Genomic DNA, 19,402 nt, shown 5'->3' with positions numbered 1-19,402 from the left:
GCAAACATCTGAAGACTATATATTTTTTCAAGGGAGATGCTAAATGCTGATATTTTCTGACAATGAGGGTTTAGCTTGGGGACTAAAGTCAGGTGACAAAAAAAATGATGTTATGCTTCAAGTATCCCAGCAGTAATATTTGATATTAATTTAAAAACTCTGAAAGAGTGACTGTGTATTTTGTATTTGTCTTTGACCTAACAACATCAGCTGGAAACATCCACTCACCACTTCTAACTTTCCTTACTGTACGTAAGTTAACTAGGGTACAATAATTTCTCTTAGTTACAGTTAGGAATATAGTGAAGTATAGCTTAGATGTTTTATTTCTTTATTTGGGACTGTCCTACAATGTTGTTTTAAATATTTCCTGTGATTTTGAATGCTGTTGTAACTGATTATGTAGTGAGTATTGTCTTGTTATTTGTATTATTTATTATTAAATATATTTAAACCTATCTTTGTGACTGATATTTGTGAGGCATATTTAAGGTCTGAGAGTACTTGCATATGTGTTTGGTGACAATGTGGGCCACTCCTAATAACCTTGCTCTTGGTCAAACTACCATTTAGATTAATAGTAACGTTAAACAGTAAGATTGGGCACCCTTTGCTGAGGGCCTTAAAGTAGTTGATAAGTAGAGGTTGGTGGCAGGAAAAACTGCCTTATAGTCTGGGCAGAAGGGGGCATAGCTAGTAAACCTGTGCCAGCCTTTCCCAGGTGTGTGTGTGTGTGTGTGTGTGTGTGTGTGTGTGTGTGTGTGTGTGTGTGTGTGTGTGTGTATAAATCAAATAAAGTGTGCATGTGTCAGCTACTTGGGCAGGGACACAAAGCACTGGTTGGACAGAGAGGGTGCTGGAGGTCTTATCTTGGCTACTCATGTGAGATCTCAACTCTATAGCTGTACCAGTGGGGAGCTTTACTGGGGATCTGGAGAAAGAAGGAGAAACCAGCCCCAGACTGACTGTGATCTCTTGTGCTCTTAAGGGAAATTGCACTTTACTGTGTGTGTACTTGTCATTCTCCCAGTCTGTACATCCCCCACTGTTGCCAGTGGTGAGGCTTGAGGCTCCTTGATTACTGGACCACTGTTGGGATGTCACATATTAATTGGTGGCAGTGGTGGAATATCCACATCATATATTAATTGGTTTTCAGTGGTGTTGGTACTGAGTTCCTGTAGCCTGTAAACAATGGTCACTAAGGAAGGTGTTTGTACTCTCAATCAGCCATACAGTGAACATTCAGAGTTTCATATCACAATTGTCTTATTTTTTTTTGCTAGTTTAGTTAGGGAGAGCAGGCAAGCATGTCAGCAGAGGAGTATGGCAAACTGACAAGGAGCCAGTTGGCTGAGATGTGCCAGGCTAAAGTAATGGTGCATGCCAACCTGACTAAAGCAGATAATATTGCAGCCTTGGGCACAGCTGCATCCAGACCATCAATCTGGAGGACAACCAGACTGCCCTTGGAGAGATACAACTCTCAGAAAATGGACAGTTCAACCTTACCACAGAGGACTTTTAAAATCCATCTGAAGTTAATGAGACTTAAATAGGGGTCAAATGTTTGGAAATAGAAGCAGCAGAGAGACTGAGATGTCTGGAAGCTGAGGACAATGAGAGGCAGAGGCAACACAAAAAGGAGATGCTAACTCTTCACCAGGGTCATGGAGGTAATAGAGAAGGGAATTACCGAACCCCAGAAACCACAAAGGTCAGTAAATTTCTTCCACAATTTACAGAGGGTGATAATTTTGATAGTTTAATTCATATGTTTGAAAGGCTATGTAAACAGTATAATGTTGACCAAGGGCTCTGGGTATGGTTCCTGACCCCCTTACTCCATGGTAAAGCTGTAACCGCTATTTCAAAATTGTCTGATACTGATTGCTTAAATTATAATACTGTTAAAATTTGTTTGTTAGAATGTTTTAAGTTAACACCTGAAGCTTATAGAAAAAAAGTTTTGTGAGCATAGATGCAAGGCAGATGAAAGTGTGTGTGACTATATTGCTAAACTAAGCACTTATTTTCATAGGTGGGTGAGTGGATGTCAGTTCCCCACTTTTGAAGGGCTGGCAGGCCTTTTTGTGAGGGAAACAAGCCCTTAGCACTTTGCCTGAGGACATGAGAATCTGGTTAGTAGATAATGTAACACAGCATATGAGTTGGGGAAAAATTGAGACCTATACCTAGCAAGCAGAGCATCACTGCACAGGAAAGGGATACCCAGTACTGCTCATGGGTCTAAGGGAACCCATGGTGGGCAGCCTAGAGCACCCCAACAGAGTCCAACAGTATCAGGGAAAGCCATTAGTCCAGGTACATGTCCAGAACCAATGGTTAAATGCTTTAAATGCAACCAGTGGGGCCATGTAGCATATAGAGGTCCATGGAGACAAGGTGGGGAACAAACGGTGGGAGAGCCAGTAAGTGGAAATGACAGAGTGCCAGCAGTAAGTTGTCTCAAGACAACAAGTGTACCAAACTACCACAAGAGGTTATATCCTTAGTAGAAGGAAAAGAGGCCACTGGTAAGGGAGGCACAGCCTCTGACCTAACCATTGTGAAGCCTGCAATGGTTAAGGAGGAGCACTATTTGCTTGGGCAGTCTACTCCAGTCATAGTTTTAGGACGTACCCCATTCAAAATACCTTGGGCTAGGGTTCACATTGACTGGGAAGGTGAAAAGAAAGCCAGCAAGTAGGTGTGTTTGAGGATATCCTTGCAGATGTCCTGATAGGGAATGATTTTGATAATGCAGTATCTTGTGTGCATGCAGTTAAATGCAGTCAGGCTTGGAGACAAGTATGTGGGTCTGGCAGCCTGGGGGAACCAAGACAGACTGCACACTTGCAGCCAGGACTGGTGAGGTGGTTAGTTCAGGGAGGGAGCTACCCTGTAGCAGTGAGACTGAAGGTGAGCCACAGTTGCTTGTGCATACTGATGTTCCCTTGGACAGAGTGACTGCAAGGGTAGAGATGAGTAATAGTACCCAGGATGACAGTGAGGCACTGCTGTCAGAGGATACCAGACTTCCTGTGGAAGGGGAGATGGGAAGGGTTACCAAGAGATAGTTGAGAGGGGCTCAGCTCATAGACCCTACATTACAAGGCCAGAGAGAGGTAGCTAGTGAGGCACCTGATTTTCAAGGGAAGGGGAATCTGTATACTGGGATAAAGGGTTACTGTACAGAGAGTGGACCCCTGAGGGAGGGCTAGCGGGTGGGAGACTACAGCAGTTAGTAGTGCCCAGAGCCTACCATTTGGCACTTATAGCCATAGCCCATGATATGCTCTTTGCAGGTCATATGGGCATAAAATGAACAAAGTGACGTATTATGAAAAACTTTTATTGGCCTGGGATTTCCACAGCTGTAACAGGGTACTGCAAGACCTGTGAGCAGTGCCAAAAGGTAGGCAAGGCAGGAGCCAAGGTGAAAACTCCTTTGATGCCTTTGCCTGTGATTGAGGAGCCATTTCAGAGGGTAGCTATGGATATTGTGGGGCCTCTGAGTATCCCAAGTTTCACAGGGAAAAAGTATATCCTAGTGGTAGTAGATTATGCTACCAGATACCCTGAGGTGGTGGCTCTGTCCTCCATTGAGGCAGAAAAGGTGGCAAATGCTTTGTTAGAGATTTTCAGCAGGGTTGGTTTCCCAAAAGATATACTGACTGACAGAGGTGCCAATTTTATATCAGACCTGCTGGCTTGTCTGTGGAAGCACTGTGGATGAAGCACCTAAAGACAACCCCCTACCATCCCCAAACTAATGGTCTGGTTGAGAAGTTAAACTCTACACTCAAGACCATGCTACTGGCATTTGCAGACCAGTTTAAGAGGGAGTGGGAAAATATTTGCCCCATCTGTTGTTTTCTTACAGAGAGGTGCCCCAGGAATCCACAGGTTTTTCAAATCTTGAGTTGCTGTATGGGCATAGGGTGAGGGGACCTCTAGATTTGATTCATGAAGTGGAAGGTTGAGTGTGAATCCCACAAGGAGTCTGTTGTGGCATTTGTCCTAAACCTCATGACAAAGCTCAGGGAACTCATGGGTTTGGCCAAGGAGAACTTCACAGAAGTCCAACAGCAGAAAATGTCTGGCATGATAGTAATGCTAAAGCTGGAGAGTATGCTATAGGGCAGCAGGTAATGGTTCTCATTCCTGTCAGACACAAAAAGCTGCAGGCAGCTTGGGAGGGACCCTTCAAAGTGGTAAGGAGGGTCAGCAATGTTAACTACATGGTAGAACTGCTAGGCAGGAGTCAGGGGCACAAACTGTACCATGTTAACATGATGAAACCTTACCATGACAGGGTGGCCCTTGTGCTAAGTATTTGCAATAGCAGCCAGGAGGACTCCAAGGAGGATCTATGGCTACAGGGAACCAGCCAGGAAAATCCCAAATTACTATGGTAGAGCCTAGGGTTGCAGGCATATGATAGGACAGTGCTACAATGTACTGGGATTAGCAATGCCAAGGCAGCTGGAATCTCAAGACAGGGAATGAGTAAGGTATTCCCAGATAGGCTCACCCATCCCATCCTAAGCAGAGTTTCTCAAGGGTCACTTGAAAAACTAACTTGAGTCTTGGGGGGCGGGGGAGATGTAACAAAAGGAAATACTGTCAGCCCAGCTAGCTGTAATTTTGTAAATAATTTTTTGTCATTTGTGAAAATTGATATGACTGATACAGAAGTGTGTGTAAAGTACTGAGATTAAAGGATATATCCACAGTGTACCCTAACAGAAGAAAACAGAAGTGTAGATAAACTATTGTACCTGTATAAATGCATATGCTTTAACAGTGGGAACTAGAACATAGAGGGTTAACTTGCAAAACTTCAAGAAAATAGTTGAAATTAAATTGTTTTGTATTATTGCACCATAAAAGTTAGTTTCAATGCCGCCAAGGAGACAAGATGTCTAAAACTAGGGAGCCTTCTGCATTGTGTTGTAAGTGTTTGAATTGTTTTATGACTTTCAGGATCTGCAAACATCTGAAGGCTATGCATTTTTCACTGGGAGATGCTAAATGCTGATAGTTTCTGACAATGGCGGTTTAGCTTGGGAACTAAAGTCAGGTGACAAAAAGTGATGTCATGCTGCAAGTATCCCAGAAGTAATATCTGATATTAATTTAAGAACTCTCTAAGTATCCCAGCAGTAATATTTGATATTAATTTAAGAACTCTCTGAGAGAGTGACTGTGACTTTTGTTTTTGTCTTTAACCTGACAGCATCAGCTGGAAACATCCACTCACCACTTCTGACTTTCCTTGCTGTAAGTAAGTTAACTAGGGTACAGTAATTTCTCTTATCTACAGTTAGGAATATAGTGAAGTATAGCTTAGATGTTTTCTTTATTTATTTGAGACAGTCCTGTAATGTTGCTTTAAATATTTCCTGTGAATTTGAACTCTGATGTAACTGATTACTTACTGAGTATTTATTTTTTATTTTATTATTTATTATTAAGTATATTTAAATGGGCGGCCACGGTGGTGCACCAGTTAGCATTGTCGCCTCACAGCAAGAAGTTCTCCAGTTTGATTCTCGTCTGGGGTGCCTTCTGTGCGGAGTCTGCATGTCCTCCCTGTGGTCGCGTGGGTTTCCTCCGGGTGCTCCGGTTTCCTCCCACATCCCAAAGACATGCTGTAGGTGGATTGGACACACTAAATTGGCCCTAGGTGTGAGTGCGTGCATGTGTGTGCCTTCTGTGGAAGGTTGGGTGCCAAGCTGGCAACTCAACACCGTAAAAACTCCACTGCCAATCACAAGCGGACAGTGATCCACTGTGGCGACCCCTAACCGGGAAAAAGCCGAAAGAAGAAGAAGAATTAAGTATATTTAAACCTATCTTTGTGGCTGATATTTGTGATACATATTTAAGCTCTGAGAGTACTTGCATATGTATTTGGTGACACTGTGGGCCACTCCTAATAGCCTTGCTCTTGATCAAACTACCATTTGGATTAATAGTATCATTACACAGTAAGATTGGACACCCTTTGTTAAAGGCCTTATAGTAGCTGATAAGTAGTGGCTGGTGGCAGGAAAAACTACCTTATAGTCTGGGCAGAGGGGGGCATTGCTAGTAAACCTGTGCCAGCCATTCCCAGGTGTGTGTGTGTGTGTGTGTGTGTGTGTGTGTGTGTGTGTGTGTGTGTGTGTGTGTGTGTGTGTGTGTGTGTGTGTGTGTGTGTGTGTGTGTGTGTGTGTGTGTGTGTGTGTGTGTGTGTGTGTGTGTGTGTGTGTGTGTGTATAAATCAAATCTCAAAGTGTGTGTGTGTGTCAGCTACTTGGGCAGGGACACGAAGCCCTGGTTGGACAGAGAGGGTGCTGGAGGTCTTAGCTTGGCCATTCAGCTGAGATCTCAACTCTATAGCTGTGCCAGTGGGAAGTCTTATTTGGCATCTGGAGAAAGAGGGAGAAACTAGCCCAAGACTGACTATGATCTCTGTGTGCTCTTAAGGGAAATTGCACTTTACTGTGTACGTACTTGTCATCCTCCCAGTGTGTGTATGTCCCCCACTGTTGCCAGTGATGAGGATTGAGGCTCCTTGATTACTGGGCCAGTGTTGGGGTGTCACATAGAATGCAAAAGAAATTTGTGTAAGAATATATTGCAAAATACATGAGTTCAGTATATGTAAATATTAGAGAGGGTGTAAAAGTATGAACAGCATAATGGCTCAGTGATTAAGATCTCTATATCACATCTCCAGTGCTGTGGTTCAGTTCTTACCTGTGTACATTCTCTGCAAGGAGTCTGTATTTTCTTTTTTTGCATTTATGTGGTTTTAAAAACATGAAGATCAATTGGGTACTCTAAATAACTGTCAACATGTATTACATTTCTCCTTGCCCTTTTGGCCGGAGTCATGGCTAAAGCAACCATGATGATGAATTCACTTACCTGATTAACAAATGAATACGTTAAATTAAGGGCAAGTCATTTTGGCACTGATTTGTGAAATAAATATTACGCATTCTGTATGACAGTAAACATGTCACTGGACCTTTATTACTCACCCTTATTAGCTTTAGGCCAGGGTTAAAAGGATCTGTATTAGTAGCTGTATTTAGAGCACAACCAAGGATCTGTATTAGTAGCTGTATTTAGAGCACAACCAAAAGCTGTTTGCTGAATTTCCTGTTTGCACTTAATTTTAAATCGTTTTTTTCTTAAAACTTGCATATTTTCTGTCCTTGACCTAGCACTCTTGTGTGGGGTCATTTACTGCACTGTTATAACTTGATATTACTTGTGAACCTCTGCTATCTCTGTAAAAAACAAAAACAAAAAAAAAAATCTTGCTTTTTCCCACTTTTCTGAGAGTTAAAAAAGTTCAGTTACAGGCTTGCTGTTCCTGAACTGTTTGAAAGTTTCTGTGAGGCCATTTTTGCTTGGGCTGGAGGAGGGTCTCTCTGTTGATCAGTGGCAGTGACTAACATTGAGCAGCTTCCCTGCCCCCGTAGAGGTGGTTACTGACTTGAAACTGTAGTTTTATTGGCCACTAGGGGTCATTTCCATAACTCCTTCATCTTCCTCTCTTAAAACCTAGTTGCCTCGTGGTTTGGGTGTCTTTTCAGGCTTGTTGGCTGTTGGTGAAGCACCCTCCAAGAGGAAAAGATGCTGAGAGAAGAAGGGAGCCACTTTTGAGATTTTAAGTATTTTTCTCTGTTTATTTGCTAAGATTTTCTGCATAGCTGCCTAGCTTGAGCATTTTCTGGCTTGTTAAACTTGATTTCTGTATTAGTAGCTGTATTTAGAGCACAACCAAAAGCTGTTTGCGAAATTTCCTGTTTGCACTTAATTTTAAATCTTTTTTTCTTAAAACTTGCAAATTTTCTGTCCTTGACCTAGCACTCTTGTGTGGGGTCATTTACTGCACTGTTATAACTTGATATTACTTGTGAACCTCTGCTATCTCTGTAAAAAACAAAAACAAAAAAAAAAAATCTTGCTTTTTTCCCACTTTTCTGAGAGTTAAAAAAGTTCAGTTACAGGCTTGCTGTTCCTGAACTGTTTGAAAGTTTCTGTGAGGCCATTTTTGCTTGGGCTGAGGGAGGGTCTCTCTGTTGATCAGTGGCAGTGACTAACATTGAGCAGCTTCCCTGCCCCCTGTAGAGGTGGTTACTGACTTGAAACTGTAGTTTTATTTTCCCTTTTGGGTCTATTCCTGCTTCTTTCCAGCCCCTGCTATCAAGCACGCTTTAACGTGCTTTAGCACGATTTAGCGCGGAGTTGCCACTAGAGCAGCATCGGGCAGCGCCGTTAAACAAGGTTAAACTCTTTCTGGCTCCAGAAAGTCTGTTCTTCAATTTTTCCCTTAGAACTGCTCTGTTAGGAACCTAAACAGTTTACACCTACACTAAAAAGTGCAGCACTTGTTCCAAATAGCTTTTTCTTCTCAAAAAGCTCAGCACTTGTCTTATAAGCATATCCCTTGTCTTATAAGCATTCTCTTTGCAGGTCAAGCACTCCTATATTATACAAATCTCTCACTAGCAAAACCCCCAGAAGTGCCCACTTCCTGCTAAGCCCACTACTTTTCTGTCTCATACCAACTCATAATTCTTTCTAGCATGTCGAAGGGTCAGATGCTGGCGTCCTCTCCTGCCCAGTTGGTGAATCTGGGAATTCTGAGACAATGTTACAATTGCCTCATGTACACGGACAACCCTCTCCTCCTCCCACGTAACACTAACACTTGTGAGAGATGCAGCTATTTAGCCAGACTGGAGGCTGAGCTCTCTCAACTCAGGACTGGCAAGACCAGGCAGGAGGAGAAGGCAACTACACACACCACAATACCAGTCTCACATAACTCAACCACACCACTGAATCAAACACATAAACACACTAAGACATACTCGGAGGCTCTGAGTAAAAATTTACCTAAACAGCAGAGGCCTCCAAAGCAGACACCCAAGCAACTGCAAACTCAATATACCACACAAACAACACATAAACAACAAAATCAGTGTGCAAAGCAGTCACTGCCCTTAAGGCCAAATACAACACCAAACATACTTGTCATAGGTGACTCCATAGTCAGACACACTGACGTCCCGCCACCAGACTGAGTAAGGAGAAGGTCACAGTAAACTGCCTGTCGGGCGCTAGAATCCGCCACATAACACAAGCACTCAGGTCTCTCAACAGCAGGTACAAGTACGACTCAGTCATTGTCCACGCTGGTGTCAACGACCTGAGACGTACCTCCTTGGACTACATGAAAAGAGACATTGAGGAGCTCTCTGATTATGTAGCCCAGGCAGGTATGACCCTGACCTTGAGCAGTATCCTACCTTCACCTAGAATGATGCCACAATACAGTGATAAGATAATCAGCTTTAATAATTGGCTTAAATTCTGGTGTCATTCAAAGGGGATCCAATGTCTGTCTGCCTGGGATGACATGCTGGACAAGCCACGCTGCTTTGCAAGGGACGGCTTGCACCTGTCACCCTAGGCTTCCGGATATTGGCAAAGGCTCTTGCCACCCCATAGTGCCTTTTTAGGCAAGGCTCAAATTCTAAACCTACCACCCTAGAACACAAAAAGTAAAAAACTAAGGGTAATGCTGCTCAATGCCAGAAGTCTCAATCTCAAGATGCACGCACTCGAGGCCCTTCTCAGTATGGAGAACATTGATGTCTGTGCTGTGACAGAAACCTGGTTCAAGGCTCCTGAGAGCACCCCAGCACTAGCAGGTTTCACCTCATATCATGCATTCCGGCCCCAAAATCCGGACAACACCAAGAAAGGAGGGGGGGTGTCCATATTCATAAAGGACACCCACACCTCAAGGTTGGTGACAATGCATGATGCATCGGAGACCATCCAGGTGCAATTAACCATAGGCAAGACTGCTCTGCAATTTGTAGCATGTTACAGGCCACCCTCTCAAACTCAGGAACCTCACATGGCCTTCCTGAAAACAATGGAGGGGATAAATGTATCTCCAAACACCATCATACTAGGTGACTTCAACTACCCTAATATAAACTGGGAACACTACTCAAGCCCAAACACTCTAGCCCAAAGGTTCCTGGAGTTCATAAACTCAAATGCCATGGAACAACTAGTCACCATCCCCACAAGAGGAGAAAACATACTTGATCTCATCATCACGAACATGGGATCACAATGTTCAACACCGAAGTATACCCCTCACTGGTGAGATCAGATCATAAACTAATCTCGCTGGAGGTCCTCATCCCGCCCCACCTGAAATAAAAAGACCACAGTGAAAACTTCTCAAAAGCCGACTTCACACTTCTAAAACTAGTGTGGTCTCCTTTAAGGCCCCTGAGCCAGTGGTAAACATTACTCAAACCGCTGAATCACTTACAAATGCCTTCTACCAGCACCTACAGGACTGCATGGATCAGGCAATCCCAAACAAAACTAAGACTCTTTGTACCAAAGGCAAGCATCCAGTCTGGTGGACCCCAGCCATAAACAAGCTCTACAACAAAAGGAGGAAGCTACTACAAGATAGAGCAAAATCCTTGAAAGGTAAGACACCTTTGATCATTATAAGTAAAAACTAAGAGCTCTCATAAAATCATCCAAGGCAAATTTTGAGAGAAAAATCGCCAAGGACTCAAAAGACAATCATAAGGCCTTCTTTAGCTATGTTAGAAACCTAGGAGGAAACTCCCAGATATGCTCAGAATTAGTTCAAAATGATGTGAAGATTACTGAACCTACACACATTGCCAACATACTGGCTGACAGGTTCAGTGCAAACTTCTCCCCCCCCCAAAAGGAGAGATATCTATACCAGAGGATTGTAGCCCCCCAAACATCTCCAACGCCCAGGTGAGAACTGCTCTCTCCATAGCAAAAAACACAGCATTCATGGGACTGGATGGTGTCCCCGGCTGTGTGCTCCACGAACTCAATGAGGAATTAAACCCGCAGTTAGGACAGCTGTTTAATCTTAGCCTCACCTCAGGATACGTACCAAAGGAGTGGCGCATGGCGACTGTGGTCCCACTTCACAAGGGCGGTGCCTCCACCGACCCTGGAAATTACCGTCCCATTAGCTTGACAAGCCTTATCTGCAAAGCCATGGAGAGGATCATAATGGAACTCATAAATAAAGACATAAGGAACTTGCAGACTTTGGATCCAATCCAGTTTGGCTTTGTCAAAGGCAGATCATGCCTTTTAAACTTGGTTGACTTTTTCGAGACAGTCACCAAGGCCATTGATGAGGAAAGGCAGTCCATACAGCCTACCTTGACCTGGCAAAGGCCTTCGACACAATACCCCACTCAGGTATCATTGAAAAACTCATCAGCTTTAATGTAAACCCATACATCACAAGATGGGTTGCAAACTGGCTAAGTGACAGAACCCACAGGGTCAGAGTTGCTGGAGCCATGTCAGACTCAAAGCCTGTCACAAGTGGTGTCCCACAGGGCTCAGTCCTGGGTCCACTCTTGTTCGGCATCTACTTTTCTGAAGTACAAGCAAACACAGGAGGGTTATGGCTGACAAAGTTTGCAGATGACTGCAAACTGGGCGCCATAGTCGAAAACACATCTGACACAGATATCCTTCAGAAGGGCCTCACAGAAATGGATGACTGGTGCCAGAGCCATGGCCTAAAGTTAAATGCCAAGAAATGCATAGTCCTACCCTTCGGGAAAAACAAGGTTACCCCTAGCTACCATATAGGTGGCAATCCACTGAGCACAGAAGAAGTCATCAGGGATCTGGGGACCCAGGTTGACAGTAGCCTTCGCTTGACACTGATGTTGCTAAAGTAGTTAGGAAAACCTTCTACATTGCCCACCTGATCATGAAGGGATTCACATCTAGATCAAGGGAGGTCATCGTCCCCCTGTACTCATCACTCATTAGACCTATGATTGAGTACAATGCCCCATTCGGAATGTATCTGACCCGACACCTGCAGCAGCTGGAAAGGCCCCAAAAGTTCCTCACCAAAAGGATAAAGGGTCTCGAAAATATGTCTTATGCTGCCCGACTGAAAGAACTCCAGCTCTATTCAGTCTCATACCGCTTGCTCAGAGGTGACCTATGCCTGACATATAAGGCCATGTCAAACCCTGATTTGATGAATATGCTTCACCTCAAAAAATCTAGATCCCTCAGAACCACAAGGGCGGAGACTTAAACCTTGACACGGTTATTAATAGAACGTGCTGGAGGGACAGATTCATCACCCAGAGACTCCCTATGCTGTGGAGCAAAATCCCGGTACATGTGAGGCAGAGCACCTCGCTGGCCTTGTTCAAGAGGAATCTTGACCAATGGATGGGGGATCGCAGATATACCCCAGGGATTACTTCAGTGTCACTGCTTGACAGAGGCACAGCAAAATAATAGGCATAGTTTTATTCAAACTAAAGGGGTGGCGAAAGCCAAATAACTATGGGCTAGGCTTATAAATGCCCTTGGGCAGATAGCCTAGTATGAACCTATGAACCTATATTAGATCACTGAATGCTTAAAAAAGCGAACGGTGATTAATCGACCCTATGTAAGCGAAAGCTTACAATTTCGAAGTGTCAGAACAGAGATTTTGTTTTCTAGGGAAAAAAATCGCTGTTCCAACAAAAAAAAAATAATAAAATACTATAAACATAACATTAAGTACGCCTTGATAATCTATATAGCTGTACATGCCAAGCTTTGTTATGTCCATTCCAGAAAGGCAGTCCTGAAAAATTAGTTGAAACAGCTTTGTTCAAGTTGGAGAAATAACTTTTACTTGTTTCTGTTTTGTACAGCATATGGAATTAGATATTAAACCATACTTACATTCCAATGTTACTGTAGTTAGAGTATAGTTGGAGTCTGCATTCGCGCAAGGTCCATCGTAAATGGCAGCAATTAGAAAAGGAGAGAGAAAGATTGCATCAAGCAGGTTTTTGCTTTTTATACATTTGACTGTTTTCATAGTTTTTGCTTTTTATACATTTGAATGTTTTCATAGTTATTGAAGAAATTCAGAAAAAATAGACTAGATGGGTCAGATCTAAGAGTTCAGTATTTACATAACAAGTTTTTGATTACCTGCCTAAAATTTTAATACCTTAAATATTTTATGGATGCACTATCTAGTTAAGAAGCTTAATTTATTCAGTTTGCAACCAGACAGTTTAGGAATCAAACTAAAGATTACACAATAAAGTCATCAGTGCCTAAGAAAATGCAGTGAGCTACAGTGAGCAATGATTTAAAATAATTCTTCTGCTGTCATTCTCTGTATCGTGACAAACTATTCTGCTAGATGCCAAGCTATGTTCTGATAATTCCAAAAAGGTATTTTTGAAATATTAGTTGGGACAGGCTTGTTCAAGAAGGAGGAGTGAGTTTTTTACTTGTTTTTGTCTCTGCTAGTGGTTAGTTTATAGCTAAGTACCGAGACATTACAGTATACTTACTCTCTGTTAGTCCTCCAGAAAGGTTAGAGATATGGTCTGCCTTCACATAACTTCCATTGTAACTGACAGCAACTAGACAGAGAGGGAAAGACAGTCAGATGTTGCATTTTATACATTTGATTTTTTTTTAAAAGAAGTTCAAAAAAAATTGATGTTTTTATTTGTCAAATAGATGTCCCCATCAGATCTAGGAAGCCAACATTCAGTAACAAGTTTCTGTGTACCTTGCTAGAGGATTTTAAGCATAAAAATGTTTGCTCACTGATTAAACATGTAAGACCACTAGACATAAATACCTTTTTTAAGTGGTTTTCTGGTTACCTGGAAGCACTACCTAGTTAAAAACCTTACTCATACAGTTCACAGATGTAGAGTTTGGGAATCAAGCCAAGAGCTACATAATGACTTTGGCTAATACTTTTAAAGGTGTTAAACTTCTGTCATACACCTGTAGGCAGTTATCTGTTGGTGTAGACATAAGATGTGCGGGTCTGCAATTCTAACAATCCATGTCCAACAGCAAACTGAAGCACCTGGTGAGGGCTGCCCAATAAAAAGCCCCGGTAATCTATTCCTGCATCTTTGCCATGAAACCTTGTGGATGGTTTAGGTAACTGTCTATAGGTTTGCCAAGAGTCAATTTCGACCTGTTGGCACTATACACACAAATTCTTTTCCATCTGGTCAAGAAATACAGTATGTTCCTGGTGCAAAAGAAGTCTCTATCACTTTGTAATAAGGCTTAAAATAATATTTGAAATCCATTTCCTGAAAGGCACCTCAACAGCAGACCTATATATTGAAATGGGGAAGGGAGGGGTAAAGAGATGTTTGCATTAGTTTGTGGAGTTTGCAAACCATTGAAACCACCAGAGGACAGTACTGAGCTACAAAAGGAGATACAATAAAAATGGCAATTAGCTTTAAATGCACAGGAGAAAGTACTGAGTTACGAAGTAAGTAATAGATTCTTCTCCTGACACTGAAATCAGAAGTCTTTTCTCATAAACATAATTCACAGAAATCTTAAATAGGTATATGTATCTCAGGAGTTTCCCTTTACTCCAACTGCATAGCCAAAACTTGGAATTCGTTGCCATTAAATATCAGAACTACTAACACTTCCAACTTTAAAAACCTTCTCAAATCACACCCATCAGAATCATGGACCTGCTCCTGTACAAACCTTGATTAGGAAAGAGATGTCTTAAGGCAGCTAACGGAACACAACCTGTTATTTTTGTAAAGAAAACTGTCGCCAGCCAGTAATTAAATCCACAGAGAACTTCAGAAAAGACAAGAACCAAAAAAATCTATGTTACAGCAAGGCAGGCGCACAGCAGTAAAAGCTCCAAAAAACAGTATAAAGTTATTTATTGAACGTGAGAGCTTTCACAATGAACAGCATTGCTTCATCAGACAAAAAAACACAGCACTGAATCCTCATATATGCAATCAAGCTAAAATCAATAAAAGCAATTATCCGGTCATACTTGACAAAACTCCCTCCGAAACCCTCCCTTGTTAAAATTTACCTGCTTAAAAATGAAGGCAACAGCACTCAGTATTATGTTACATTGTAGAGCATATCATTTCAACTTCCTAGATTTCAAAACAGGTCTCATGGAGACAGAATCATTTAATCCATACCCATGATGTGCCCCAAGTCTCAGTATCTACTGTAACTCGACACTTTCTGTCCTGTTAACAAAATCCCCCATTCTATCACTCAACCAAAGCATGCAGAACCCAAAAAAGAAAAACATGGTCAGATCCTGCTTGCAAGGTATGCTTCACCAAAGCACTGTAGTCAAAACCTTTCCTAGTGCAATAAGTGTGAACCCTGATGCGTTCCCTTAGACGGCGATTAGTTTTACCAACATAGAATTTAAAACAGACCTTACAGTGTGCTATGTATATGACATTCTTAGTATTGCAGTCAGCTGCTAACCTCAGCTGACACAAAAAAACAGTCCCTGGATGCTTAAAGAATCCGGACTCACCTATGAAATCACAAAAGGCACACGAATTACGTTTCCTGTTGTCTATTAACCCCTCAGTGCCTATGGTACATACCCTAGAATAACATAACCATTGGTTCAACGTTCTCTTATTCTTAGACACAAACCAAACAGCCAAGCTGCCTCTTCATCCACACATACGATGTGCCAATTACTGCGTATCACTTTCCTTACTTTATTCACATCCCCGGTGTATGACAGAACGAACGGGATCTCATTACTATGCCTCGACCTGTCCATCCTAGTCCTTGTGTCACTAGAAAAATACGGCTTTGCTCTACCTTCCCTCTCCTGAAGAATCTTCTGATAGGCATGATCTACCCCCATCTGAATGTACCCCCTCCCCATAACCTCATGCTTCAAATTTTCCAGGCCATTAATAAAGTCTTGTTCCTCACAGGATAAGCGTGAAACTCTCATTGCTTGCCCCTGATTATATTAGTGAAAATGTGTTGGTGATGCATGCTACCCCTGTGCATATACTCCAGATGGTAACAGTCCTTCCTGTGCATCTTGGTGGATAAACCACCAGAATCACTTCTCAGTACCTCTACATCCAAGAAATCAATTCTCTCAGTAGCGCACTTCATGGTAAATTTCAAAAAGTCACTGCTGCTACTCAAGTATTAAAGAAATCTCAGAAGGGCCTCCTCATTCCCTTTCCATCCCACAAAAAGGTCATTAATGTTTCGATAAAAATACACATGGGCATCACCTACACTCTGTATATGTTGATATTCCCACTCTGCCATCACTAGGTTCATATATGAGTTGGCACAGCTCATGCCCATTGCCACACCTGCCATCTGCCAATAACAGGTGTTACTGAAAAGAAAGATATTATGCTCCAGAACTAATTCCAACAACAGACAAATTAAATCTATCTGTTGGGCCTCTAACTTGCCATACCTAGTTAAGCAATTTTTGACCATACTTATACCCTCTTGGTTGGGTAGACACGTGAATAATAATACCACATCCAGAGTGACCAAGATGTCTATCGCCTCACTCCCTGACCCAGAAGTTTCACTGTACAAATCTTGTAAAAAGTGCTCCGTATCACTCAAAACAGTGGAACACTTGTTCAACACTACTCTTAACTGTTTACCCAAATATATTGAAATGGGCTCGGTCAGCCACCCACCACCTGCTGCAATGGGCCTGAAATTAGGACGTACATGGTCTTTATGGACCTTTGTGAGACCATGCAATTGTGGTACAAGTGGCTCATCTACTTTAAAGTACTCAAACAGTTTCCTCGTTATCAATCCCAGACAGACACATTCATGGAGACTGTTAAGAATATGATCCTTCATTCTTCCTACAATACTCAACTCAACAATTTTATACACCTTATCATCTTGTATCATCAGTTGAATCCCATCATAGTAGTAGTCCTTGTCTAGAACTACCACCGGTCCTCTCTTATATGCCGGGCAAATAACTACTAAATTGTTGAGTTAATTAGACCACATATGTGGAGGAACTCACTGGAAGTCTACCAAAAGATCAGAGACCTTCCAAATATAAACAATGTGCACACACACTGCTACGCAAATAGAAACATACATCTGTGTCTCAACAAACAAGCCCCTAAGGCAAAACACCTCTAAGCCTAATGTTCTGGTCATAGGTGATTCCATAGTGAGTGAGACACACAGATGTTCCCCCAACCATTCTGGACAAGGAGAAGGTCATGGTCAGCTGCCTGTCAGGTGCCAGGATCCATCAAATCATGCATCATGTCATTCAGCAACAAGTATTTTTATAACTCTGTCATAGTTCATGTTGGAGTGAATGACTCAAGACGTACCTCTCTGGACTATATGAAGAATGACATGACTGAACTCTCAGATTATGTGTCCCTGGCAGGTATGACCCTAGTCCTAAGCAGGATTCTCTCTTCACTAGAATGATGCCACAATATAAACAAAAAAATGATTGACTTCAACAATTTGCTTAGCTTCTGGTGTTCTCCATGGGGATCCAGTATCTGTCAGCCTTGGACTACATGGTCGACAGGCCACGCCACTTTACCAGAGATGGTCAGTACCTGTCTCCTCTAGGCTTTTGGATACTGGCAAAGGGTTTGCCGCCCTCATAGTGCCTTTTTTAGGCAAAGTCAAAAGAACAAAATTTCTGATGTAAAAAAATCCATTTGGGGCAAACTCAAGGTTCTGCTTCTTAATGCTAGACGTCTAAACATGAAGCTGCATTCCCTGGAAGCACTCCTCACCTTGGAATATGCTGACATCTGTGCAGTCACTGAGACATGGCTAAAGACCACAGACAGCACCCTGGCCATGCAAGGCTACAATTCCTACCACATGTTAGACCTCAAAATGAGCATGAAAGAACCAAAGGTGGTGGTGTATCCATCTTCATTAAAACCAAGCACACCTCGAGATTGGTCAAACAGTACCAGTCTCTCAAACTACCCCATGTCCAATTAACTATAGGACAAATACCCTACCACATCATTGCCAGCTATAGGGTCCCCACCATAAACCAAAAAAAAAGCACACCACCTACCTGGACTTGTTGGAATCACATGTCATAAGCCCAACACCTTAGTCATGGGTGATGTCAACTATCCTTTCATCAACTGGGTGACATACATGAGCACAAACACTCTTGCCCAGAGGTTCCTGGACTTTGTCAGTTTAAATGCTCTGGAACAGATAGTCTGCAGACTCACAAGGGGCTCAAATGTCCAAGACATACTACTTACCAACATGGGGATTCACTGCACTCCCCAATGTGTGATGCCTTCCCTGGTATGGTCGGGCCATAAAACTGTCTCATTTGAAATAACTATTGGACCTGACACCCCCACAGGTGCTAAAAAAACTAAAAAACTTTTCCAAAGCAAGCTACATACATTCACAGACAACAGTGACACCTATGCAGGGGTATAATCAGATGCCCTGTATAAACACTTAAACAACTGCATAGACTTGGCTGTACCTGACCAGATCAAAACCAGGTCCTCCTGAAAAAACAAGCCACCCTTGTTGACCTCAAGTATAAACAGATTATACAATAAGAAAAATTATGTCTAAGAATAAGAGAGAACTAACTCAGCAGAGGAAGAACTCCCTCTGCAGCTTGAACAAGCAAATCAGAAATATTGTAAAGTCCTCTAAAGGTAATTATGAAGCTAAAATAGCATCCCTGACTAAGGATAATCATAAGACATTCTTTAACTACAACTGAAATCTGAAAGGCAATGCCCAGCTGTGTGCTGAACTGGTACTAGATGGTGCCACTCATAGTGCACCAGAAGAAATTGCCAACCTGCTAGCTGACAGATTTGGACAAAACTTTATCCCACCGGCCCCACTGGCCTTACTCCAAAGCATACCTGACACCAATCCTCTGCCTAGTATCTCTAGAAATCTGGTCATATCTGTGCTTTCCAAGGCTAAAAATATGGCCTCAGTGGGACCAGATCACATCGCAGGTTGCTTACTAAGCAACCTAAAGCAGGACCTAGAGGATCCACTTAGCATTCTGTTTAACCATAGCCTAAGAACTGGCTTTGTTCCAGCAGAGTGGAGAAGAGCAACAGGAATACCCTTGCACAAAGGGGGGCCCTCAGCCACCCCTGGAAACAATATACCCATAAGTCTAACCAGTCTCATCTGCAAGGCCATGGAAAGAATCCTCTATCTTTAAATTCTAGACCCAACCCAATTTGGCCTCATTAAGGGTAGATGATGCTTACTGAACCTAGTAGACTTGTCTGAGAAAGTCAACAAGCCTTGGATGATGGTAAGACAATGCATACCACCTGTCTTGACCTGGCCAAGGCTTTTATAGGATCATAGAAGGTTACTAGGCTAATGGCCCTAGGGCCCTTACAAATCTAGCCACGTACGACACCTGTTCCCAAAAATATCAAGGTATTAAGCAGAAGTAAGTCAACAGCTACTGCACCTG

At 42.5% G+C, this 19,402-nt stretch overlaps 1 protein-coding gene across 4 annotated transcripts in view; it reads right to left on the bottom strand.

The window, feature by feature from the left end:
- Positions 1 to 19,402, bottom strand: part of RAMP2 (receptor activity modifying protein 2) — a 290,068-nt gene that overhangs the window by 182,745 nt on the left and 87,921 nt on the right. For 2 of the 4 annotated variants that reach the window (XM_044054686.1, XM_044054684.1), the window contains exon 2: positions 13,440 to 13,511. The exons of 1 other annotated variant lie outside the window; for it this stretch is intronic. In XM_044054686.1, the coding sequence (XP_043910621.1) occupies positions 13,440 to 13,511 (72 nt within the window). Of the gene's footprint in view, positions 1 to 12,813; positions 12,850 to 13,439; positions 13,512 to 19,402 lie in introns of all 4 variants that reach the window. One more of the 4 variants, XM_044054683.1, reaches the window with a different exon arrangement.

This window comes from Protopterus annectens, chromosome 13.part0 (genome assembly GCF_019279795.1).
Source record: "Protopterus annectens isolate FY-2018-M chromosome 13.part0, PAN1.0, whole genome shotgun sequence".
Taxonomy (NCBI): Eukaryota; Metazoa; Chordata; order Ceratodontiformes; family Protopteridae; genus Protopterus; species Protopterus annectens.
The sequence above is the reverse complement of the archived record's forward strand: the minus strand, read 5'-3'. Positions and strand labels throughout refer to the sequence as shown.